The 25387-nt window shown below is 52.7% G+C and overlaps 1 protein-coding gene across 2 annotated transcripts in view; it reads left to right on the forward strand.

Annotated features, from left to right (window-relative positions):
• The window catches only part of Slc37a1 (solute carrier family 37 member 1), a 50944-nt gene extending 26050 nt beyond the window's left edge, over nt 1-24894 (forward strand). Inside the window, exons 9-20 of one of the 2 annotated variants that reach the window (XM_041634607.1) lie at nt 2303-2340; nt 4993-5073; nt 9295-9426; nt 11182-11272; nt 12714-12776; nt 13496-13581; nt 14536-14584; nt 15386-15459; nt 16129-16207; nt 21833-21930; nt 23488-23552; nt 23982-24894. In XM_041634607.1, coding sequence (XP_041490541.1) covers nt 2303-2340; nt 4993-5073; nt 9295-9426; nt 11182-11272; nt 12714-12776; nt 13496-13581; nt 14536-14584; nt 15386-15459; nt 16129-16207; nt 21833-21930; nt 23488-23552; nt 23982-23997 — 872 coding nt within the window. In that variant the 3' untranslated portion in view covers nt 23998-24894. The remainder of the gene's footprint in view (nt 1-2302; nt 2341-4992; nt 5074-9294; nt 9427-11181; nt 11273-12713; nt 12777-13495; nt 13582-14535; nt 14585-15385; nt 15460-16128; nt 16208-21832; nt 21931-23487; nt 23553-23981) is intronic. The other variant, XR_005972570.1, reaches the window with a different exon arrangement.
• Nucleotides 24895-25387: the final 493 nt, after the last annotated feature.

The following is a 25387-nucleotide window of genomic DNA, read 5'->3' on the forward strand; positions in this document are numbered from 1 at the left end:
AGGCTGGCAGGCTGGCAGACCAGCCCCAGCAAGTGCACTGTGGCATAGGCAGGGCCTTGTGGCTGCTGTCCCGAGGCAACCGGTTAACTAACTGGCAATCACTGGAGTTCTTGGAAAGGCCACGGTGCCACCTGTCTTCCTGGGCCTTGTCCCCTCCCCTCCCCCAGGCAGTCATCTTCTACCAGCTACCTGGAGAGTGCCAGTTCGTCCTCACTGAGGCTCCAGGCCCTGCGTCTGCCCTGTCCCACTTTAGAGGTCCCCAGGGTGTGTGTTCTCTTCTTTAACTGCTGGAGGAGCTTGTTCAGGGTAAGGAGGATGGGAGGAAGCACAGAGGACGTGGTAGCGGCTAGATAGGTTAGATGTTGCCATTCAGCTCCATCGGGGACAGGGCATTGTCCCCACTTAGGACAGACTTATCCAGAACAGTGAACCCCTGTTTTCACCAATCCAGAGCCTCGTTCTTACGAGTGCCCACTCCTGCTAATAATGTACAGGCCAGTACCGAGAGGACTGTCTGTTAGGTTGCTTGTCTCCTGTGCCCCATCCCAGGTGACCTACTGTCCTCGCCTGTTACTGCCATGACCTTGGTGCCGCTCTTCCTCGTCCCTGGGGCAGACAAGCTCCACTCCTCGGGCCAACCCAGCCTGGCAGAAGGCTGACTGGGCCAGAAGCCACAGGCCTAGTGTTGCCTGTTTCTCTGGGAAGTTTGGCTAGAACTGATGTGGGTCAGGACCATTCCTTTGAGCTGGTATGTGCCTCCTGCCGACCCAGTCCTTCTAGGCTCAGGACAGGAAGGTAGTTTGCTGTTGGTGGTATCCTAGTGCCAGGGCAGAGAGAGACAAAGCTGGGACCCCGAGCCTGGTCTCAGGATTGGTCTCTGTAGTGGGCACGCCTTCCCAGTTCCTTTGTTGTTTATATGTAATATATCAGCCTTTGGTGGTCACTACCAAGTGCAGGGAAAACCAACTATTACCTATTTTAAAAGCTCACTGTGCTGCTTGCCTCCTTGTCTCTCCTCCTCCTTCCATGCTGTGCCCTCCGGATGCGGGCCCCAGTTGACACCAGCTGGTTTGCCTCATCAGCCACCTCCCACCCCTGCTCCTGCCTCTCTTGGGCACTTCACTGCAGTGGCTTGTCCCCATATATGTCCTAGGTCACAGGCCTGGTCATGGTGCTTTGGCGGCCCCTTCCCCTTCCCCATCCAATACAAGACTGTCTCAGGGTCTGGTGTTCAACTGTGTGCCACTTCGGTCTGAACAGAGCTGTGCTCCTCATAAGGACAGCTCCCCTGTGCTGTGCCAACCAGGCCTGAGGTCACCTCCACCTCCTACCCTTTTACAAAAAGACCTGAGCTTGGCCCTGCTCCCCGCCTTGGAATTGAGACCCTCTTGTCCCCTGAGTCTTCATCTGTCATAACTGGGACATTCCCCTGGGTGGCAGGCAGAGAATGTCCCACGTGAAGTGCTGTCTGCATCCCAGATACCGTGTCAGGCCCGAGGGCTGTTCTCACACATACTCTCTAAAGTATGCAGGGTTCAGGAACAAGCTGCTGCTTGCTCGGGAAGCTGAGTGACCACCCAAGGCCCAAGAGGCCACTGGATAGGTTTCAGTTGGCAGGACAGCAGGACCTTCTCGTGGCCCCTCCCTTCCTTTCCGCGACGCTGGCATTCTGTTTTCTCCTGGGAAGCATCTGGTTCACACACTTATTTCTTAGAAGTTCGTCACCCGTTCCAGAAGCTATTCTGACAGTGTTCTGGCACCAGCCTCAGGCCTCGATGTTTTGTCTAACCGCTCCGTGGGTCCACCGTGTCCTTGGCTCAGACTGACTTACCACACCATATTCAAAGTCCTGTCCACCACACCCATGGCCTGCCACTTCCTGGAGCGGGCTGCCACATGCCCATCAGAAATCAGCGGAAGAATGGGAAGGGAACGGGGCTGCACCCTCACCTCCCCGGCAAGCCCCTTAGCCTGGGCTGTCTTTCTTCCCTAAACTTCCATTTATTTAGTGAGAGCAGCTCTAAATGACGGGGTTTTGTTCTCTTCAAATGAGCCTTATTACATACATTCAAGGATACACGGCTAATAAAAGTTACAGTCATGAAACACACCCGTCTGCTCGCATAGTCCCCTCTTTTGTTTCTGTGAGGAGAGACGCTGAACTCACTCACCTAGCAGGAATGCCAGGTGAAGAGTGGTTCCGTTGCCAACAGTGCCCTAAGGACCGCCTAGGGCCCCGGGTGGGTTCATTTGCCATGGGCGGCCATGCTCAGCTACCCTGTCTCCCTCTTTGCTCTTTCAGATCCAAAGGACATCAAGTGTTCCTCCACCCTGCCCACGGTAAGAGCTCCTCCGTCTCCTGTTACCCTTCCAGAACAGCCTAGTCCTCTTTGCAGCCCACACTGCCAGAAGGGAGAGACTGGCCACAGCTTCACACATAACAAGAATCTCTCTCAGCCCACGTCACCACCCACCAAGCCCTTCCGGCTGACCAGCTCCCAAGGCCTCAGCTCCACCTGCAGAGGCTACCTGAAACATGTCACCACAGCCTGGCCTGACATCCCTCAGTGGCCCCCATTTCTGTCAACATACAATCCCCGTTAACCTGTGTCCCCTTTGCCCTGTGGAATGTCACCTTTCTGTTAGGACCTTTCTGTGTATAGCCAGCAGCCCCCGCGTTCTCAGCTCTGGGGGCAGTGCCTGAACCGTGCAGCAGAGGGCGCCAGAGCCCTTTCCTGTTGAGGCTCAACAGCCGTCGGCTGGGGGCGGGGGCGGTAAGGGATGGGGGTGTTCTGTTACTTTATAAACCAAAACAAAAGTAAGCAAAGAAGACTGCTGTATTCTGGCAGAGTAGCTGTGGTTGAAATTTGAAAGTGCTCTCAAAGCCAATCCAAGCTTACAGAGCCCGCAATGTTTCCATTGTGACCTGGGGGCGGGCGGGCGGTGACAACCTCTAGATGCAGTAGAACCTGGACACTTGCTTCCATGTGGAAACATCTGTCCCTCGAACAGCTGTGGCCACACCTGGGGAAGCGAGCTGTCCTAGAACCTAGAAGTGGCTTCTTCCTCACAGCCAGCTCCAGGCATACAGGGACCAGGCCAGGCCCAACCTACTGGTGTCTGTGTGTGATAGAGGGCTGGCCGAGTCTGCCTGATTCTTCCCATATTCATGAGCTTAACTGAAAGGCCACGATACATTTCAATCTTCTCCTTTTCAAACCTCTAATCTCTGAGGCAGTCCCCTGGGTCTTACAGAGCTCAGCTGTCCTGAGTGTTCTCTGGCAGGCTGGACAGGGACCGTGAACAGAACAGCTGATATTTCCACCCTCCTAATGTTTCACAGTGGGGTTCAGCTTTAAGAGGGGTTCAGCTTTAACACATGAAATCTTGGGGGTGATCAGCCATAACATAGCAGAACTACAGGGGAAAAAATGTCAATTAGACTTCATCAGAATTCGAGACTTTTGTGTTTCAGATGGTAGCATCCAAAGAGAGGCAGTCACACAGAATGGGAGAAAATGCTTGCAGGTTGTGTTTGGGAAGGGACCTGCATCTGGAATAGACAAGGAGGGTCACTGCTAAGTCGTTAGTGAGACGAGCCTTAGCAAAGCAGACAGTCTGCTGCACGAACAAAGCGTTCAGAAGAGGAAGGGACAAATGAGTCAGTGGGTTGGTGCTGGGGAGGGCACAGAGTGACAGCCTCCTGTCTCTAAAGGTGAAGAAGTGTTCTGAGATTGAGGTCAGTGTTGGAATCAAGGGTCTGACTCACAGAACACTGAACCGCGAGCTTTACATGATGCGGTGCCGTGTGGGTGTTTGGAGTTGTCCTAGGACATCATGAAACAGTAGCATATTTCTGGGCTTTTGCCACATTTTTCTCTCATACTTTTTCTATGGTGATTGAAGTGTTCCTTTTAAAAAAAAACGTACTTTTAGTCTGTAAGTATCTGTCTGCATGTATGTATATGAACCATGTGCGTGTGCTGCCCATGTATGTATATGAACCATGTGCGTGTGCTGCCCATGTATGTATATGAACCATGTGCGTGTGCTGCCCGTGTATGTATATGAACCATGTGCGTGTGCTGCCCGTGTATGTATATGAACCATGTGCGTGTGCTGCCCGTGTATGTATATGAACCATGTGTGTGTGCTGCCCGTGTATGTATATGAACCATGTGCGTGTGCTGCCCGTGGAGGCAGACGGGTACATCAGATCCCTGGAACTGGAGTTACTAAGGTTGTCAGCTGCCATGTGGGCGCTGGGAATAGAACCCGGGTCCTCTGGAAGAGCAGCCAGTGCCCTTAACCGCTAAGCCTTCTCTTCAGCCCCAGTACAAACATTCTTTTTTTTATCTTTATTTTATTTATTTTTTTTAATTAATTTATTTATTTATTAAAGATTTCTGCCTCCTCCCCGCCACCGCCTCCCATTTCCCTCCCCCTCCCCCGATCAAGTCCCCCTCCCTCATCAGCTCCGAAGAGCAATCAGGGTTCCCTGACGTGTGGGAAGTCCAAGGACCACCCACCTCCATCCAGGTCTAGTAAGGTGAGCATCCAAACTGCCTAGGCTCCCACAAAGCCAGTACGTGCAGTAGGATCAAAAACCCATTGCCATTGTTCTTGAGTTCTCAGTAGTCCTCATTGTCCGCTATGTTCAGCAAGTCCGGTTTTATCCCATGCTTTTTCAGACCCAGGCCAGCTGGCCTTAGTGGGTTCCCGATAGAACATCCCCATTGTCTCAGTGTGTGGGTGCACCCCTCATCTTACACCTGTCAGAATGGCTAAAATAAAAAACACCAATGATAGCCTTTGCTGGAGAGGTTGTGGAGAAAGGGGTACACTCATCCATTGCTGGTGGGAATGCAAACTTGTGCAACCACTCTGGAAAGCAGTGTGGCGGTTTCTCAGGAAATTCGGGATCAATCTACCCCTGGACCCAGCAGTACAAACATTCTTAATGAATCCTCTGATGAGATGCTTCTCTTCCAGCATTCCAGAGTCTCGGAGAACGGCGTGAACAGGTTTAGATTGCAGAAGCAAAGCACACACAGCGAAAAGAATGGACCTCTGGTGAGTTACACATGGCTTCCGCCTGCTGTGACGACTGCAGGGACTCAGGACCAGTCTCCCTGCCCAGTGGGCCGAATGACTGGCCCTGCGCCTTAGTCACGGCTCAGACAGCCACTGAGTCTGCTTGTATTCCTGAAGGGCCTTTGAGGTACCTGTGTTGGCTTTTTCTGGATAGTCAGCTAAACTTCCGTGTCTTCAGTCAACTCTGAAAGCCATTCTCTCAACCGGTAGCTGTTGGTAGCCCAAGGAGCCCACCGCTCCGGGTCATTAGGGCTGGAAAGTTAGGTGCAGGTGGGATGTGAGCAGAGCAGCCTGGCTAGTGGTTCTCCACGTGGAGAGGCGGGGCAGATAGGTGCTGTCCCTGCTGGCCCCAGCAGGTGTCACTGCAGCACAGCTGTATGGCAGGTGGGTCTTGCAGGTCCTGGAGCACAGAGCAGGAGGAGCACGCAGTGAGCAGGGATACAATGTGATGTAAGGAGTTCACGTCACAGGCCTAAGAAAAGGTGACCCATGTCATAAAAGGTCATCTCTTACCTTTCCCCCGCTTTCTAGGTGAAGAAAGGCGCTAGGGCATGAAGGTGCTAAGTTCCTGATTTATACCCCAGCTTCCGCCCATGCCCGGCCCTTTCCCCTGCCCTCCCCTCATGTACTTCTCTGGATTCAATTCCTCAGACGATTCACCGACTGAGCCTTCTGAAGTAGTTTAGACTTGACTTTAGTCATTGAAATTATAGTCGTTTTCTTTTCGTTTTGAAGTCTGGTTGCTCGAAGGATCGATGCACCAAGCATACTATCACTTTGTTTATCGCTCAGAGACATTTATTTATGGTGTTTGACGTGGGAGAAGCAAGACACAGGCTATTCCATACACCCTGGTCTTTGCACTTTAAGGAGCGTGTGGGCTGCGACTGGTTAACCAAAATGCTTACAGATCTGTCCACCCTGCAGCCCAGAGGCCGCATGCATGCACCATACCCCAGCGTAGCCATGAATGCAGCCCAATGCACGGTTCTTGAATATGGGCTTTGTAGATGACAGTGTTGTGTCTCAGTGTTGAGAGGTTGGGCGTGCCTACAAGAATCTCGGCTCGCTTGAGTTTTATTTTTCAATATCACATCTTGATTAAGGTTCACACCTCCGTGACACTCCTCCGCAGTGACTGTGAAGGCTGACATTTTGCTCTTTGTAGTGACTAACCTGGAAGGGCTCACTCTGGCTTCAGTGTGTGGCTTCCCTCTCCCCTCTGCAAGTCTGTTCACTGTCACCAAGAAGGCAGCTCGGTAGCCTTACTCAGGCTGACTGTGGTGGGGACTGGCCCTGCTCACGTGGTGTCTTGAGCAAGCCCCTGCCGCAGGTTAGGATGCGTAGTGGGATGTCCCCTGAGCTTGACAGGAGCCCCTGGTTGTCCCCTGTCCCAGGGTGGTCTAGCCTGACTCCAGGTGCTACTCACTGCTGCTCATGCCAGGCACAAGGCTCAATGCAGAGGCCACGTGGGGCTGCACGGGACAGGGAACCCCTGGGCTTTGTGGGCTGACGATGGTTGCCTTGAGGTGGCCATAATCCCCACCTCGTTGGTGTCTCTGACTGGCCAGGGCTCAGACATTCTCGAGACCCCACGTGAGCATCAGAATGGCAAGCCATTCGCCTGTGATTTCCTTGCCCAGACCTCACCAAGGACAGGATTCCCACAGTGTGACTACAGGCACATCCAAGTGGGGCATTTCAGTGACAGCTCTGTGTGAGTGTGTGCGTGTGCGTGTGCGTGTGTGTGTGTGTGTGTGCACGCACAGGCAGGAACAACCTTTGCCCTTGGGCAGCATAAGCCAAGAGCAGGGCTTCAGCTGAGGAATCCTCATTCATCCTGCAGCCCCTCAGGCTGGAGCACACATGGAACCTGCTTCCTGAGTGTTTGAGGCAGGAGCCCTGCCCCCTGCCATCCCTCCCACCCTCCCACCTCCGCCCAGGATTTGTCTCTTGTTAGCCGGCAGCCCCTTGTTCACTCTGAAAGGAAATAGCAGTCCCTTTTGCTTGCTTTGGAAGACATACCACTACCTTACTTTTACAGTCCTTCCTCTCAGCAAAGTCTACGTGAGTGTGGACAGGTGCCTGCTTCTAGAGCAATCTGAGTTTGCAGCTTTTAAGTTAGCCCAGCAGGTGGCGCCACAGGACACTTTACACTCCCAGGCATTCCCTGTAGGTGGGCTTTCTGTGGTCGAACTGTTCTTGCTCTCCAGGTCACAGACGGGCCCCTCTCCTGGCCAGGTGGACTTTCTGCCCTTGCACTACCTTGTGGCTTGCTGCATCTTGCCCCTGGCCAGGCCTCTTTCCATTTGAAAGGGCCTGTGAAGTCCTGCAGGTCTCGGCTAGGTCCCCAAAAACTAGCCTGAAGCCTGGAGCTGTCCGGAGAGTTCTGCGGCTCAGCCAGTCCAGGACTGAGGTCTCACAGGAACCAATGTTAAGTACGACAGAGAACCAGTGGGGAGTGTCCCAAGCTAAGCGCCAGACTTGATTCATGAGAGGAGAGCCAGTTCCCAGTGTGAGTGCCAACGCTCTGTTCCCTGTGTCTGTAAGGGGTGGAATGTGACCCTCACACCCGTGCTTTTCATCTTCCTTCTCAAGTATCGAACACAGGTTCAGTGTGATAATGTCCTCCTGGTCAGTGAACCTGGCCCGGCTGGTGTGACCGTCTCAAGCTCACACACAGTGCTGAATGAGTGTCCGCATGTCAAACCTGCCACCTAGCTTTTATCTTTTTTATCTAGTACGTGTGTGCCTGAGGGCCTGCTTGTTTATGTGATTTCTGTGTGCAGTTCCCACAGAGGCCAGAAGGGGGCACTGGATTCCTAGAGCTAGAGCCACAGGCATTTGAATGCAGGAAATTGAGCCTGGGTCCTTGGCTAAAGCAGCAAGTGCTCTTACCCGCTGAGTCATCTCTCCAGCCCACCCCCCTCTCTCTCTTTTAAATCTACTGTAGTTTGAAGTCACCTTACATGTGTTACAGTAAGGCAAATGAAATGTATCAGTGGCTGTTGGATCCCACCTCATCCGAAGTACACAGGAAAACTCCTTTTTAAGCCCCTGGGACTCACAGTTCATACACGGAAAGCCTTTTTACATCGCCCTTGCTCTGACTTAAGACCCATGCAGAAGCCGGGCAGTGGTGGCGCACGCGGGAGGCAGAGGCAGGCGGATCTCTGTGAGTTCGAGGCCAGCCTGGTCTACAAGAGCTAGTTCCAGGACAGGCTCCAAAGCCACAGAGAAACCCTGTCTCAAAAAAAAAAAAAAAAAAAAAAAGACCCCATGCAGAGCTGGGATCTCTCTGCTATGCTTCAGTGGGCACGAATTCTGTCCCTTAGGAATGTCCCCGGTATCAGAAGGCACAAATCTCAGAACTGGCTTGTAGATTTTAGAGTATCATCGCTTCCGGCAGTGTTTGTCCACTGTGAACTCTGTGAACTACATGCGAGGTTCAGGGTCCTGTGATGAATTCCTTACTAGCAAAGCCATGAAATCACCTCGTTCTACAGCTCAGTGACCACACTGCCAGTTTAGAGTTCAGCTTCTCTCTTTCCATAAAACATCCTGAGATGGAGATGAATATGTAAACCATCCCTTCAGGCGTGTTCATCCATGTTGTCATCTGCAAGGGTCATGCAGAGAACTGTGTGATTGAGTTAAACAAACAACAAAACCACACAAACACACACACACACTTAAAAAACCTTACTGTTTTAAGTATGTTTATAATTTTGTGTTAGGAGCATTCCTGAGTTATCTTTGGATACATGTCAGGCCCTGTGCAGCAGGCTGGACATACCTGATTAGGTCATAATGAAAATATAATCTGATTATATTAAGAGATGCTGAGAATCTTCTGTTACCAAAATCTTCCAGATGTTTGGGTACAAGATACATCATCCAAATGGGTGAGCTTTAACCAACTGGTCTTTCTCCACATGTGGGGTTTATTTTTCGGGTTTTTTTTTTTGTTTGTTTGTTTGTTTTTTACTATCTCTGAACCAAGGAGTTTTATGAGTTAATGGCATTTCATAAACCAGGTGGATACTAACAGCTCATGTGACCATGGGGTTGACACTGTCACCCATATGTGTCCCTAAGGCTTTTTGGAAGGAAACCAAGTGACTTTACTTGCTTAGAATTCTAGCCTCTCTTCAGCCAGACACCCCTGGTGACGTCTGTTCCTTTTGCTTTTGTGTCCAGGACCCAGAGCTGCAGTGCTTACTGCTGTCTGATGGGAAGAGCTCCCTCCACCCAAGTCACATCGTCGTCCTCCCTGGGGACAGCAGTGGCAGCATGGCAGCCATCAGCTTCACAGGAGCCCTGCGGATCCCGGTGAGTCTGCATGCCGCGGGAGAGCGCTGGGCCGCAGGGAGTTTGTCGGAGAACAGTGACCTGTGTGTTTGTGGGTCAGGCCCTCCCGTCCTGTGTTAGCTGCTAACACTCTGGGGTGAATGTGGCCATCCGGTGTGTGATCTCTTTGTTTTCTACTATTCCCATCATTTTGAAATTAATTTTTCCACTCTGAAATTTCATAGATAGATTAAATTTGACAAATGTTTTCCCTTGGAAAACGGAAAGCTGGCTGTTCTGGCCTTGAGCCCATGATGCCTCTGTCCCTCTTGACTCTCCATCTTCCCAGTCATTTGCCTTCTGGCTCTGAGGGCGGAGGGTGCCTCCCGTGTAGTGCCCTGTGCTCACTGTTCTGTGGCCCTACTGAGTCTTCTGTTCCCCAGCACAGTGAGGGTCTAAGTGCCCAGTGTGGCCACAGGGAGGGCCAGACATGGCTACAGAAGAATACCCTGCAATGCGCTAGGGTCCTAAGTGGCTGGGCCTGATTCTCCTCTGGCCCTTAGTGTCAGCTGGCTCCCACAATGCCCTGAGTTAGTAATCTCACAGTTTATAGTTGTGAGCCCTGGCCAATCTCCACAGCTCGGGCGCGGGCCTGGGCACTGGCTTCCTGAACAGGTCTCACAGCCAGCCAGCGGAAGATGGCGATTTTAAATGAACCTCGTTTCTAAGACTGTGTTCTTACTACTGGCTAGCAGCCCTTCTGTGGGACCTTACTGCTGTAGGCTGCTGCCCCAATATTTCTGCTGGCATCAGCTGGGGAGCAGACCAGCATGCAAATGCAAGCCATGGGGCAGTGTGGGCAGGACAGACTTTGGAGGCCTGGCCCAGCTTTCACGCTCCCCCTGCTCCTGCCCAACTGGTCGGCCTAAGCATCCCCATGGGGCTTCTGTCTGCCTGTCACTGGGCTCCTCCCTGGTGCAATGCCATCTGTTGATCTGAGGATAGAATGAGATGAGTTCATCCCAGTGCAGAGCACGCCAGGCACGTAGCAGGCTAATGGTGGACCACACGCTCCCTTCCTCATGCCATGCTAACAACTGGAAAATGCTAAGGGTGGTGGTGATGGGGTTCAGTGTGCTAGTGTGTGGGTGTGCATGTATGTGTGCGATGCTTACGCAGGAGTACGCAGGTGCACACACCCATTGCAGAGGCTGGAGGAAGATGTCAGGTGTCTTCACCTGTTGCTCCCCCACCTTACTACTTTGAAGCAGGGTCTCTCCCTGAACTGGAAACTTGCCTGTTTGGCTAGATCGCTGACCCGTGAGTTCCTGGGATCTGCCTCCCTCCACCTCCACCGTCCAGTGCTGGAGTTACAGACACACATGACTGTGCCTGACTTTTTACGTGGGTGCTGGGGATTTGAACTCAGGTGTGCGTGCACAGCAAGTGCTCTTACACACTCAGCCGTCTCTCCAGCCCAGTTCCCGAGTCTTAATGAGCATCCCTCCTCCCCCAGGAGGAGATCACTGGCCACCATTTGGCATGACTAGCTCGTCAGCGTACATTCTCACTGGCTCTTGTTGGATGTGGACATCAGGGTTCTGCCTTCCGGGCAGCTAGGCGAGTGTGAGCTTCAGATCTCCTGGGGCTTGCTTCCCCATCATGCCCTCCCCTGCACCAGGCTTGTAGATGCACAGCACACCTGCAGGGGCATACTCATTTGTACCCAGTCACACCTGGACACACACTGCCAATCCCATGCTTGGAGCTGACAGTCAGTTGCCCACCCTCTTCCAGGGCGTGATCGAGTTCTCTCTGTGCCTGCTCTTCGCCAAGCTGGTCAGCTACACCTTCCTCTTCTGGCTCCCGCTGTATATCACCAACGTAGGTGAGTGCTGGCTGGAAGTGCGGTTCCGATCCCTGCACTGACCGCCCAGAGCCTTGTCACAGGGACCACACGGGGCGAGTGGAGAGGGACGACGTGGCTCAGCCAATGGGATGGGTACACACACACTTCGTGGCTCTTTAAACCTTCACTGGGTTCCCTGGGTACATCCCGACCCCTTTGCAGTTCTCAGAAACTGCCTGCTTTTCAATCTGGGCTACGTTGGGCTTTGGAGCACAGCAGCCAGCAAGCAGGAGTGTGGCCTCTGGGGATTGAGATAAGACAGCCTGAGAAATGTGACCTAGAAACTATTTCAGGGGGTGCGTTCTGATTTGTGTGAGGGTCGACAGCCTGTTCTAGGTTCCCAGAGTCCAGGAACACCTAAAGCTGTGGATCCGATAGGATGTTCCAGGAAAATAGTACTAGATAGTTGTGTGTCGTTTGTACGTAACGTGACAGGAGATCAGCAGTTCCTGGGGACCAACTCAGGGCTGTTGCAAGTTCTATACTGATGGGGCGGAGGGTCACAGGGTGTGCTGAAATAGGAGAGGGAGGAAAAGCAACAGGGTTTTGTAGATACACCCAGGGCCTTGGGCTCTGGGGACAGTACAGGAAGGGGGCCTTTGAGAATGGGGGAGTCAGATTTCAAGGGTATCATAAGGCCATAACAAAGTTGACCAGGGCTCAGAGTTGGAAGGAGTGTCACCTCAGCCAAGGAAGCTGGGGAGGCAGTGAGGGGACCTTCTGGGGGGCATGGCTAACAAAGACAAGCTGCAGAAGGAAAGAGGGTGAGTGACCAGGCTTCAAGGAGCTCCCTCAGCGCCCAGAGCCCTGCCTCACGACCCCCACTTCATCTCAAGTACAGAATACAGTCTAGGAGGAAGTCTCAGCTGGAGTGTTGAATTTTCTGGATGCCCAGTCTGTGTCTGGGTTTGAGCCAAAACCAGTTCCCTGCAGGTGGCATTCAGGCTGAGGGAGATGGGCCTGAGGAGTCAAGCGCTTCCCAGCTGTCTCCTCTTACTGGTCAGTATCCATCAGCTGGAAGTGAAAGGGACATGAAGGGTACTCTGCCGCCGAAGCACAAGAAGGCTCTAGTGCAGGTAGTGCAGGGGTACCACTTGCTCAGTTTCACTGTGCGACTGACCGAGTGTTCCTGGCCATTGCCCTAGGGGAGCTCTACCTATGACCTTGAACCACCTGCACACCGGAGAGCTTCCTAAACCGATGCCCCCGTGGTGGGCAAGCTAAGGGTGCAAGGATGGCCAGGGAGTGCCAGGCTGTGCCAGGCTGGGGCGAGATGCGTCAGCCAACCTCCTTTTTAAATCCGAGTTCAGGTGATTTCTTGTGGTGTGAAACCACTCGTGGAAGAGAGTCCTGCGTGGGTCCCCCTGGGATAATCCCCGAGGACGTGTCCTCATTAGGCCATGTGCTGGTCATTCAACAGATCACCTGGATGCCAAGAAAGCGGGGGAGCTGTCCACACTGTTTGACGTGGGCGGGATCTTTGGTGAGTTCCAGACCATCGCTCCACTCTGTCAAGAACCTAACAAGAGGGGGCCGGAGAGATGACTGAGAGGTTAAAAGCGCTGGCTGTTCTCCCAGAGGACCTGGGTTCGATTCCCAGCACCCACGTGGCTGCTCACAGCTGTCTGTAACTCCAGGATCTGACACCCTCACACAGACATATGTGTAGACAAAATGCCAATGCACATAAAATAAAAATAAATTATATAGACACACACACACACACGTATAAACCTAACAACAAATCTGGGTGAGTGGCACTCCTGTGGTTTAGTACCCTGAGGCTGTGGCGGCAGAAGGGCAAGTTTGAGGCTAGCCTGGCCTACATAGTGAGACCCTGTCTCAAAAAACAATCTATCCAGCCATGTTCAAGTTAGTGTTGTTGTTGGGAGGGCACCGTGTGACCCAGTGATCTTGAGCCAGCTGCCCTCAGAAGTGACATGCACACACCCTGGAGGTGGTGGCATTAGTTCATGCTGGGTAAAGGGGCTTTAGGGCTACCCTAAAGCCTGACCCTAAACTACCCCGTGACTCCATGGCCCTCACCCGATGAGTCCTGTTAGGCAGGCCCCAAGTGGCCGCTCTCTGCTGCCCAGTTGGGGACAGACTCGGAGAAGGTTGCTGCTGTTCCTGTGACTTGGGTCTCCTCGGGAGAACACGTGCCAGGCATCAGCTCCTGAGGCCGTTCCCTCTCTGTTACAGGTGGGATCCTAGCAGGCGTGATCTCCGACCGCCTGGAAAAACGAGCTTCCACCTGTGGCCTGATGCTGTTGCTGGCGGCGCCCACGGTGAGCCCCAGCTCTGCCCACTGTCAACAGGCAGTCACTTTCATGTTCTCCACCAGCCACCACTGCTCCGGCCTGAGCGCCGCATCCCTAGTAGTTGAGCTTGTCCCTGACTGGAAACACAGGGCTTCCTTCAGGCTGGCCTGCCCCAACTCCTGGGCTGTGCACACCGCGCTTCTCCCTCACCCCGAGTTTCTCATGGGCTGCTCATATCTTTGGGGTATCGCTCACACCCATTGCTGTCCCCCTTCCCAGCCACGCTCTTGCCTGTCCCTTAGAATCTGTGTGCCGTCCCTCCCTTCTAGACTCAGTGAGCCCATCATGGCAGGCCCATCCTTCTTTAAGCATTGAGAAGCTCGTGACCTTGGGCAGGTGACTTGATTTATCTGGTCAGCCGACACATCCCGGTATGGTACTGGCCCGCCATTGCTGTTTGTGATTGAGGGGCTGTTCTATTGCCACATTGCCTCTCTCCCCAATGCTGTCTCTGTCCCTGGAGCATGACTGAATTCTGAGGCCTCTCAGGCCTTAGGCTCTGTAAAGCAATCCTTAAGACATTATGAACTGGACAGTGGTAGCGCACATCTTTAATCCCAGCACTTGGGAGGCAGAATGAGGTGAATCTCAGTGAGTTCAAGGCCAGCCTGGTCTACAAAGCGTGTTCCAGGATGGCCAGGACTGTTACACAGAGTAACCCTGTCTGAAACAAACAAAAGACATTACAAGCAACATGGCCCCATTGCTGGGAGCACAGCCTCCCAGGGTACAGTGCCCAGACAGGTAGCTTCAGACCTCAGAAGAGGAGCTGGGAATTATTCAGTATCCTGCCCACCAGCCCTGGTCACACAGAGTCCCACTCTGTGAGTTCCCTAAGGCTAAGTGTTCAGCATGGAGGCTTCCAGCAGCCCTGCAGCTGCCCGTGCTGAGCCATCTTCTCCTCGTTCTTAATTCCCACAGCTCTACGTCTTCTCCTCTGTCAGCAAAATGGGACTCGAAGCCACCATAGGTGAGTAAGATGAGACTTTGCCACTAATTCTCTCACGTGTGTCTGTCCACACGACCTCGTGACAGGGAAGGTAAAACTCAGTCTAGAGGCATCAAGCTGAGGTGACTGAGCAGTGTGGCCCCATGTCCCTCTTGGGGAGAGGCCAGGGTCCAGTTTCCGGACGTGGACCTGAACAGTGCACATACGTGTGACAGTATGGATAAGTAGGGCACCTGGTCCAGCAGTGCTGTGCTCTGGGTGTCAAGAGGAGGAGATGCTCAGGGAGCCTGTTCAGCCTCGGGGTGGGGCATTAGCCACAGCCCTGGAAGCCATGTGTGAAGTGGAGAGCCAGCCGTGGGGACTGGACGGAGTAGAGGAAGTTCCTATCACAAGTGACCAGAAAGCTCTCTGCCCATGAATGTGGGGTTTCCCATGGACCCAGAGTCTCTTCAGGAAAAATGAGTTCATGCAGTTGAAGGGAGGGGTCATGTAGTTCAGCATCCCTGTCTGTGGTGAAGAGAGGCAGTCCCCCGTGTGGCTGAGAAGGCTGTGGCATAGACCTGACCTTGGTTCACTCAAGCTCTTACCCCCCCCTCCCCCACCCAGTACCATCAGTGGCTGTCCATGAAGACCAAGAACTTGAGTCTTAGGTCCTCGGAACACGGGGGACTCTGAGGCTCTGGGGAAGCATGGAAATGCATCCCCAGGCATGGGTGCAGGATCCATTTGTGCTGTGCCCTGGAGATTGCCCCGGGGGGGGGGGGGGGGGCCTGGACTGCTGGGCCAGGCAGCTCTGTTCTGAGCCCCCTCTGTTTTCCACAGCCATGCTGCTCCTCAGTGGGGCCCTAGTCAGCGGGCCCTATGCGCTGATTACCACCGCCGTCTCCGCAGACCTGGTGAGTAACATGCTGCTTGCCCCTACTCAGGGCCAACACTGCCTCAGTGGGCAAAGCTTCATTCACGGCCATGCCAGGATAGCCTGCATCTTGAGAGCTTTCTAGTGGCTGCCCCTTGCCACCCTCTCTCAGGGTTCTTCCTCACGCGAGAGGTGTAAATCCTGTCCCTGAGTACCCCACAGAGAGTGCCCAGCAAAGAAGCCCAGGAGTGGAGCTTAGACCCTCTCTCCACCTCTCTGCACCCTGTGTCATCTGTCCCAGCATCAGGCTGGCTCTGCCTGGGCCCTGTCTTAGGGGTGTTTCTCAATCAGCGCGTAGGAAGCTTATCCCTTGGGTGGGCATGAGTGTGCAGACTCAGCTAAGTACCCATGAAATACTCTGAAAGGATCCATACCAGACCGAACAAAATGGTCATCACACAAGGGGAAGAAGCAGAGGAAGCATTCTAACAGTATTTTTTAGACTGAATAAGAGAGTCGCAAATAACTAAACATAGTCAGGTATGGTGAAGGATTTTCATCTCTTTGAAACCCTCAAAGCTTTGCTCAGGGTGCTGGAGGGTGGAGACTTCCTAAGGAGTGTTCTATGTGATAGGCGCATGTATCGGGAGCGAGTTTATTTCTCACTCCGTATCTGTGTGTTTCACATCCTTTTCCTCCACTCTCCCAGGGGACTCACAACAGTCTGAAAGGGAACTCCCACGCCTTGTCCACCGTGACGGCCATCATCGACGGCACTGGGTCTGTAGGTATGCAAAGAATATTCCTTTCCAAGCCAGGCGGTGGTGGCGCACGCCTTTAATCCCAGCACTCAGGAGGCAGAGACAGGCGGATCTTTGTGAGTTCGAGGCCAGCCTGGTCTACAAGAGCTAGTTCCAGGACAGGCTCCGTAGCTACAGAGAAACCCTGTCTCGAAAAAAACCAAAAAAAAAAAAAAAAAAAAAAAGAATGTTCCCTTCCTCCATCTCCTCCCTCCCTGAGACCCATGTGGGGGAAGCAGAGAATGTCCTGTTCCCTCCCCTCCCCGAGACCTGCGTGGGGGAAGGAGGGAACCTCCTAACTAGCTGGGAACCAAGGCTCTGATGCCAGCGTCAGGACCGACTGCTCCTGGATGCTCAGGGGAGTCGGCTGTGGAGGCTGTAGCACATGACTTCAGAGGAGATGGCTGTGGGTGGCTGGATCTCTTTCCTCGGTGGGAGCGAATGTACTGTCAGGCTCTAACTTGACCCAGCGGTTGGCAGACTTTAGGCTCTGACTTGTCATCACTGTCTCTCCAGGAAAGACAGGATCGTGTTTTGATTTATGTTATGGGAAAGCACACGATTCTGACACACCCACCTTGCTGAGGTCTCTGAAGAGATGTGTTAGCACATTCTGGTGTGACAAAAGGTGGCAGTGTGTTCAACTCATCCCTGTGTTAGTCAGTTTTGCGTGACTCTATCAAAATACCACAGACGATCAGCTTCAGTAGAGGGAAGGATTATGTTGGCTCACGGTTTTGAAGATTGTATTCCGTGGCCAGTTGGCCCATTGTTTGTGCCTGTGGGAAGGAAAGCAGCATTATGGGTACACTGTACCATTCCCCCTCATGGCAGAGAAAAGAGGAGGGGTGGGCACACACCCAGTGTCCTAGCTCCCTATCACTAGGCTGTGCCCCAAATGTGCCACCAACTCTCAGCAGCACCAGAGGCTGGTGACCAAGCCTTTATAGCACATGGGGGCATTGCAGATCTTAACTGGTCCTGTTCAGGGCACAGACAGCTAGGATCTGGTAAAATACCAAGCCTGGAGATCCCAGGAGCCTTCTCCTTTGAATCATACCCCACCAAGTACACGCTGAGCCTACGGAGGGCAGAGACCCTTCGCTGCCCTTCTGTAGGTGGGAGTTAAGGCTCCCGCCTGAGTGGCATCATCCCTGAGCTGCACTGACTCTGGTCCAAGGCAGCTGTAGTCACAGGCAAAGACTCACGGGTCTCCTGTTCAGGAGGCGGGGCTTCTCAGACGTGATTCCCCAGGTTCATCAGGGTTGGACTGCCAGCTCGAGTCACAGAAACCTCATCTCTGTTCTGTCCTCCCCCATTGCTGCTTCCAGGGCTTCTTCCTGTGAAAATTTGGTTTGTTCTGTGAGGCATGCGGGAACTGTTGTCAGCAAAGCCGGGCTTCGGCTTAACTGGCCACCAAGGTCAGACCCAGCTAGTCCTCGGCATGGGTTCCTTCTTTCTGCTGGATCTGGAGGTGATACAGGTGTCTCGGGTGGCAGGTGTGGTTGCTCTTCTGATGCCTTTCAGGGTCCCTCTTGGCCCCCCGCAGTGAGCTTGTCTGGGGCATGAGGGAGAAGCCGCACAACCCTTTCTGTGAGGAGTGGTCCACCATTCTCCCAGTTCACCCAGCCCAAGAGAGACTTCACGCAACTTTAGATACACGCCTGCCCCCAAGTCTCCCCTCCTCACTCTGTCCCACAGAAGTCTGCTATTCCCAGGACACCATGCTTAAAGCTAACCTGGAGTCCTGTCAGCCCCCTGGGTACTACAGTAAAGCAGAGGATCAGAGGAGAAAGACAAATCAGGAAGGAGGTGGAAAAAACTGCTTCTCTCTTGACGTTCGCCTCAAATACTAGGCTAAGGGGAGAGAGGCTGCCTGGGCAAAGAGGTGAAACTCGCTGCCACACGCTGAGCTGCGGAGGAGGAAAGCACCGTGTTCAAAACAGAAGGGCAGCAGGCCAGTGAGCCTTCTCCGCCCTCCGCACCGTGCGCTGCCCCTCCTCAAAGCCCGTGCCCACCTGGGTTTCTACGGCATTGCCACTGAAATCCGATGGGCTGAACTCCTGGACCCCAGCCCCCATGCTTCCCTGATTGCTCAAGAGCACGGGGACTCCAGTAGCCAGTCACCATGGAAACAGCATGAACACTGGTCCTCCACTGAGTCCCAGCTTTGTGCCTCTCACACACGCTCCCCACAAGACAAGCAAGAGTAGGCTCGAGGGATGGCATACCACTCTAGCAGAAGCATTATATGGGGAAGTGTGTGCCCCAAGAGCCTGTCAAGTGTTCGCACCCATTAGTCAGTGCGGGCGTAGGCAAAGTCACGGCTTAACCGATCCCAAACCAGCCAGCACCTTCTCCCATGCTGGGAGTGCTTTATGGCTCACGTGTATGCAGGGTCCAGAGTGACACCGCAGTGGGACCCAAGGCTGTCCTCATGACATGTGTGTGCAGAACAGTTACATAAAGTCATGGGTATTTTCAAGGTCTTATTTTATCAAAGTCATACGTAATGTAGCCCCAGGGGCTAGATAATCCTAAGAGCTCTTATGACACAATGTGACAGGCCCCGGCTCTGCCTGCCCAACCCTCTCAGCTGCTGCTGGGCTCACTGTATATGTGAACTTCCTGCACTTAGTCTAGACCCCATCTCGTATCTGCTAACCAAGAAAACTAGAACACGACTCTTCCCACACTCTGCCCTGGACACCCCACCCATCACACTGGCTCTGCCAGGAAGTCAGCCCTGTGGGTCCTCAGACCTGGCATCTCCTTCCCTGACTTAACTGCCCCCGTTTGCTTCTTGTTTATTTCTGTCCTGATTGTCCCTGCCCAGACGCCGCCACCTTCTCAATCCCTTTCTTACTGCCATATTCAAACATCTAGCAGCCTGGTGACAGGCCACACAGCTGCCCACCAAGCCACATAGACTGCTTCCTCTCCGTCCCCTGAACTGCCTCCTCCTCCCTCTTACATCAGAGCCCCGTGGGCTAGATTCTTGGTCTCCGCTTCTCTGTGGGTGGCTTTCCTGCTCTGGGTCTTCAGGTTACCCTCGTACCCACCCTCCACCCACCACACTGCCCCTGGCAGCCTTCCATGTAGAAGCAGGTCCTGCATCTTGCGGGATGGGAACCGTTGTTTCTTTGCTGAGTTTGGCTACCATTTTCTATCTTGTTTTCTGGAAAACACCAGTGAAACATCCGTCTCCAGATTGTTCCTTCTTGCTTCTTACTTCCTCCGTTTGTCCTTCCTGCCTCTCTTGTTCTCTCTCAGATGTCCTTGACTTTCTCCTTCAACCTTTGTGTCTTATTTTAGCTGTCGTATTCTCAACACTCCTTAATGTTGTTTGTTTTTGTTTGTTTGTTTGTTTTGTTTTTCGAGACAGGGTTTCTCTGTAGCTTTGGTGCCTGTCCCGGAACTAGCTCTTGTAGACCAGGCTGGCCTCGAACTCCCAGAGATCCGCCTGCCTCTGCCTCCTGAGTACTGGGATTTAAAGGCGAGAGCCACCACCGCCCGGCTGTGGTTTTTTTTTTGTTTGTTTGTTTGTTTTTTTACAATGTCCTTTTAGTGCCGCAGACACTGTGTTAGGTGAGAATTCTTTGCTGATAACTGATCTCCAGCTACAAAAATGAGAATTGTGTAAGATTCCAGTTAGTTTTCCACGTGCACTCCGACAGTATTACCCGTGACTGGAGATTTTCTTTTCTCTGTTGGGTGGGGTGAGGGATGGTGGTTTGAGACAGGATTTCTCTGTGTAACAGCTCTAGCTGTCCTGGAACTAGCTCTTGTAGACCAGGCTGGCATTGTACTCATAGAGATCCTCCTGCCTCTGCCTCCCGAGGGCTGGAATGAGAAGTGTGAGCCACCACTGCCCAGCTGGGGATTTTCTTGTGGTTTAACTGTCCCTGGGCTAACTTCCTCACAATTTGGATGTGTTCGCAGCTGGGTCTTCCTCAGCTATGGACCCTCTAAGCCCCTTTGTATCTTAGTAAGAATAAACCACTAAACTAGTGTGAGCATGGAGTCCTTTCTCTTGGAGAGCACCCCCGGCTCTTCACGGATCAGCCTAGAATCTGCAGGAGTCTTCCTGTCCATAAAGTGCTCAGTGCTGGTGTTCTTGCCATTGCTGGAGTTCTTGCCATTGCTGGTCACTGCTTGGAAGATGGTCTTTACGCTGGGTCCCTGTTCTCCATACCCTTCCTAGTGTCTGCTGTCCCCAGAGGTCAAGATACTGCTCTTTTGTGGGATGCTACTGAGACGCCGATGAGAAGGGACCTGAGGTAGTGGAGGGAATGGATGATGGCCCTTTGCCAGCTGCAGCCGCTCCCCCATGTCAGGTTCTTGGCCAGCCTAGCTGTGGGGAGAAGTCCCAGGTTGTGCCATTGTTGTCTTTTAAAACAAAAACAAACCACAACAAAAATGTGTTTTCCTCTCATCTGCCCTCGACTTTGTGGATTTACAGTTTTTGAAATCTCAGCTGTGGCCCACTCCATGGTCTTGGGGAAGTGCAGAGTAAACTCACATGAGGAGCTGACATTTGTCTGACCCTTTGCTGAGATGTGGAAAGAGTCTATCAGATAGCCTCCCAGATCACAGAGTAATGTGTGTGCTTGCCCTCCCTGGACTAGCCAGTGTGGGTGAATCACCTCGACTCTCAGGTGCTACACTGCGGTCAGTAACCCAGAGGCCAGTAACCCAGAGGCCGTCCCCCAAGCTCCTTAGCACGCAGCTGCTGGACATACCCTGTTCATGTCAGATTCACCCACCCCCTGTGAGGGATATACCAGACCCTGCAGCAAACGTTCTTCTGCAGATGGCTTTTGTTTGTATAGCTTTCCAAGTTTATTTAACATAATTTTAGACTTGCAAAAAAAACCCACAAATATAATGCAAAAAGAGTTCACAGGATCTGAGTTTTCTTTACCCCACGCCTCATTCTACACATGCGTGCACACACATGCCCTCACACAAACTTGTACGCATGAATACACACGCAAGTACCCCACGCCTCATTCTACACATGCGTGCACACACATGCCCTCACACAAACTTGTACGCATGAATACACATGCAAGTGCACGCTTATGCAGACATGCTTTGCACACTGCCCTCTGCAAATAACTGGTCAGCAGCCCCCTTAAACACAGGGAGTTCCCTGACTTGTGGTGGTCAAAATCAGTTGGTTGACATCAGCAGGGTCTAAGTCCTGTGTTTCTGACACATTTATTCAGTGTCATTTTCTGAGCATGGGGGTGTCTGCAGTTATATGTTGGGTTCAGGCTTCTTTACATAAGTCCATGTACTTATTGTTTGGTTTTGTTTCTTTGAGACAGGGTCTCTAAGTAGTCCTAGCACCCACGATATAATCAGGCTGGCCTTGAACTCACAGAAATCCTCCTGCCTCTTCCTCCCGAGTGCTGAGATTAAAGGCATGCGCCACCACACTGAGCTCATTTATCATGATGGCGTGTCAGACGGAGTGGACATTTCAGACATCAACACCTACCCTTAGAATGGGTTCCAGAAGATGCTTATAGCAGTTGTTCTCTCAGCACTGAGTCTGACTCCCCTTTCGTTAGCCTTCCTTAACCAGCATCTGTGTGTCTGTTTCAGGAGCAGCTTTGGGTCCCCTCCTGGCAGGGCTCATCTCCCCTTCCGGATGGAGCAACGTGTTCTACATGCTGATGTTTGCAGATGCCTGTGCCTTACTGGTGGGTCGCCTTGCTCCTAACCCATGCACCTTCAGTTAGCACTGGAGCTGTGGGACAGATGCTAGCAGAGTGTCTTCCCGTGGACTCCTGCAGTCCCTACCAATGTGTATCATGCTGCCTTCACTGAGCACACAGGAACTGAGGCTTTTCCTGTCTCCAGTGGTGGGAGTAAGTCAGAAGCAGGTGGGGCTGTTTTTTGTAGGCTGTTGAGAGTCAAAGGCGAGGAGATCCTTGACTTTGGTTCTGTCTGGCTCGTGACAGGTCACTGAACCTCTCTGTGCTTGCAACATTCACATTTTAAAAGTTTTATTCATTATTGTATGTGTATGTGCATGTACCTGAGTATATACATGTGCAGAGTGTATACATGGGTGCAGAGGCCAGAAGAGGGCATCAGACCCCCTTAAGCTAAAGTTGCAGATGGTCGTGAGCCTCCTGATGTAGGTTCTCTGGGAGAGCAGCCAAGGCTCCTAACCACTGCACCTTCTCTCCAGCCCTCGTGCCCACATTATAAAACGGTGCGATCATAGTGGCAACAGGCCTGTTGGGGCACTAAAGCAGATGGTGAGCACTGCACACCTGTAACCCCAGCACTGCACACCTGTAATCCAAAGTGCACACCTATAACCCCAACTCTGTACACCTGCAACCCCAGCACTGTACACCTGTAATTCCAGCTCTGCACACCTGTAACCCCAGCACTGCACACCTGTAACCCCAGCATTGCACACCTGTAACCCCAGCACTGCACACCTACAACCCCAGCACTGGAGAGGTAGAGGCAGTAGAATCAGAAGGTCAAGGTCATCCTTGACTATATAAGACTGGGAATATGGCTTTCCTAAGCACCCTAAACTCACGCCCAGCCCAGCACTGAAAACTGTTTAGAGTTTGGCTGCCTGAGAGGATTCCTCAAATTATACATATGCAAATAAGTGCCCTAAAGCTCGGGTGGGCCCTTCCTCTTTCCGGTGGTTTTTTGTTTTGTTTGTTTTCCTTAAAATAAGCCAATTTTACCGCCTTCCCAGTCAGGGACCGAGGGCTCAGGGACCTGAGCTCACATCCTCAGAGATGCTAGGGGACCACATTCCTGCTGCCTGGGTAGCGGAACAGTCAGGCTTGTGACTGTTAGTCTCCTGTTCTGCTCATACCACTCAGGCCCCCAACGTCTTGGGGGCAGAAGCTGGGAGTGGGCAACCCCCTTTCTGCTGGTCACTGTCCCCTTTCTGCTGGTCACTATTCCCTTCATAGGCGTCTCCCCTTCATTTTCTGTCTTGTTTCCATTGAGGCATCTCGTGGTTGGCTCGGTTTTGAAGTCTGTGCCGCAATCCTGGTTTGGGGCAGGCATCTGGATTATCCCGAGGGCTTAGTGAGAGGAAGCCTTCACCTCAGGCCAGATGAGGCATGGTCTCTGCTCTGATGACAGTGTCTCCATGGGGCATCAACCTGTGGGTGCTTCAGAGGAGCCATGTAGTCCAGCAAGCCTCAAAAGGCCACACCTGCCCTCTGCTTCTGTCTTCACACGGTGACAATGTCTTTTCTCTGTTTTGTGTGCAGTTCCTGATCCGCCTCATACACAAGGAACTGAGTTGTCCCAGGCCGACTGCAGGAATCCAGGCTCCGTAAGTCCACTGTGGCCTCTCTGGAGTTAAGGCAACTCCAGGCAGCCTGACAGGAAGAAGAGAGCTAACCCCTTGTCCTGGTTTGGGCACACATTGTCACTCTCCTTCCTTGTCTAATAAGTGCCTCTGTGTGGGTGTGATTCCGTGAATGTCTCCTCAGACTCCCAGGGAGAGGACTCTGAGGAAATTGCCTTCTTGGTGGCGTTTGCCGAGCTGTGGCTTCCCAGCCAAGAGAGTTTCTCCAGCTACTGTTCCCCCTTCCTCCTCGCTCCCTGCCACTGAGAAGCCATGGGAAGGGCACGTAGTTGGCCCACCAATCAGCAAGCATCTCAGGGAGGGCACAGGGCTGTCCCTGTGTAGGGTCTGTGCATTTTGTGTGTGCTTAGCATCTGCTGTGTGGCCCTCTGTCACCATATCCCTTGCATTTAGGCTGAAGGAACACTGACCTCTGGAGTGCCTGGACCTATCTGACACACACTGTCCTTGGAAAAGCTGAAATGAAGGATCCTGTCCTGCACATGCCTCTGGGCTACCCTGGGACTCGCTGGATAGACAGACATGGAGCTCAGAATGACAGTGGGAAGCCTGCCTGGGCTGTGCCCCACCGCCTTAATGGGCCGAGGCCCAATGGCCCAGCCAGCCCCAGCCTGGCAGGTGCACGATGCCCGCGAACCACTGAACTCCAGCCTGCGTGATGACAGGCAGGACTGGGCTGCAGCACCCAGGCAGCCCACCCCTCTCAGGTACCTAGTGCAGAATGTTATATAGCCTGTGAGCCCAGGTCATCCTGCTCTCCCGCTTCCCGAATGTGCAGGGTGAAAGGACAGGACACCACAAATGTCCCATCCACGAACCAGCAGCCGCAGAATAGCAGGAGAGCGCCCGGTCGTGGATAGAAACTGAGATGGAATCCCCCACCCCCATCAGTTACGAAGACCCATGCTCAGAACCAACCAGGAAACTGTTCCCGTCAAGATGTAAACAACTGTGAAGCAATAAGCCCCAGCAAGACGGGCACTAGAAGGCCAGTCCCAATACACCGACCGGCATGTGCTGCGGTCCCCTGCAGGATGGAGAGAGCAGAGGCTGGGGAGGGGACTTCATTGGGTACCAGGAGCAATGGGTCCCATCCAGCCATCCCTTTTACCCCAGACGCCTGGGCTGTGTCTAGACCCGCAGAGATTATTTATTTTAAATGTATAATGTGTTATATAGATTTTAAGAGATATAAATGGGATTTTGTTATTTATTAAGACAAACTATGATTGTTCCGTGGCCATTTGTCGTCTTGGTTGTATGTATCTGGTCTTTGAAATAAATTTTTATTTAAAAAAAAAATAAACCCAAGTACAACATAAATGATTATTTCCAGCCAAGTCTCCATTCTGCTAACAAAAGCCTCCAGACAGTCCACGTCGCTCCAGATTTCTTAGGACTGGAGACTCTATCAGTTGTTTTACATGCTGCTGAGACAATATACCTGACAAAGGACACCCACAGGAAAGGAAGGATTCGTTCAGCTCCCGTGGCAGGGAAGGCATGCCCGCAGGAGCCTGAGGCAGCTGGGCATGTTGTATTGGCAGTCGGAAAGCATTTGGCTCATGCCCAGATGGCCTCTCCTTTATAGATAGTCTGGGGTGGCAGACCATGAAATGATGCTGCCCACATTTAAGTGGATCTTCCTACTTCAGTTAACCCAATCTAGAATATTCTTCAGCGATATGCCCAGAGGCTCATGTCCTTGGTGACTCTAGAGTCTGTCAGGTTGAAAATATTAACCATAAGCCGGGCGATGGTGGCGCACGCCTTTAATCCCAGCACTCGGGAGGCAGAGG

Source organism: Microtus oregoni, unplaced genomic scaffold (genome assembly GCF_018167655.1).
Source record: "Microtus oregoni isolate MIOR12 unplaced genomic scaffold, Mior012 000046F_ref0000063, whole genome shotgun sequence".
Classification (NCBI taxonomy): Eukaryota; Metazoa; Chordata; class Mammalia; order Rodentia; family Cricetidae; genus Microtus; species Microtus oregoni.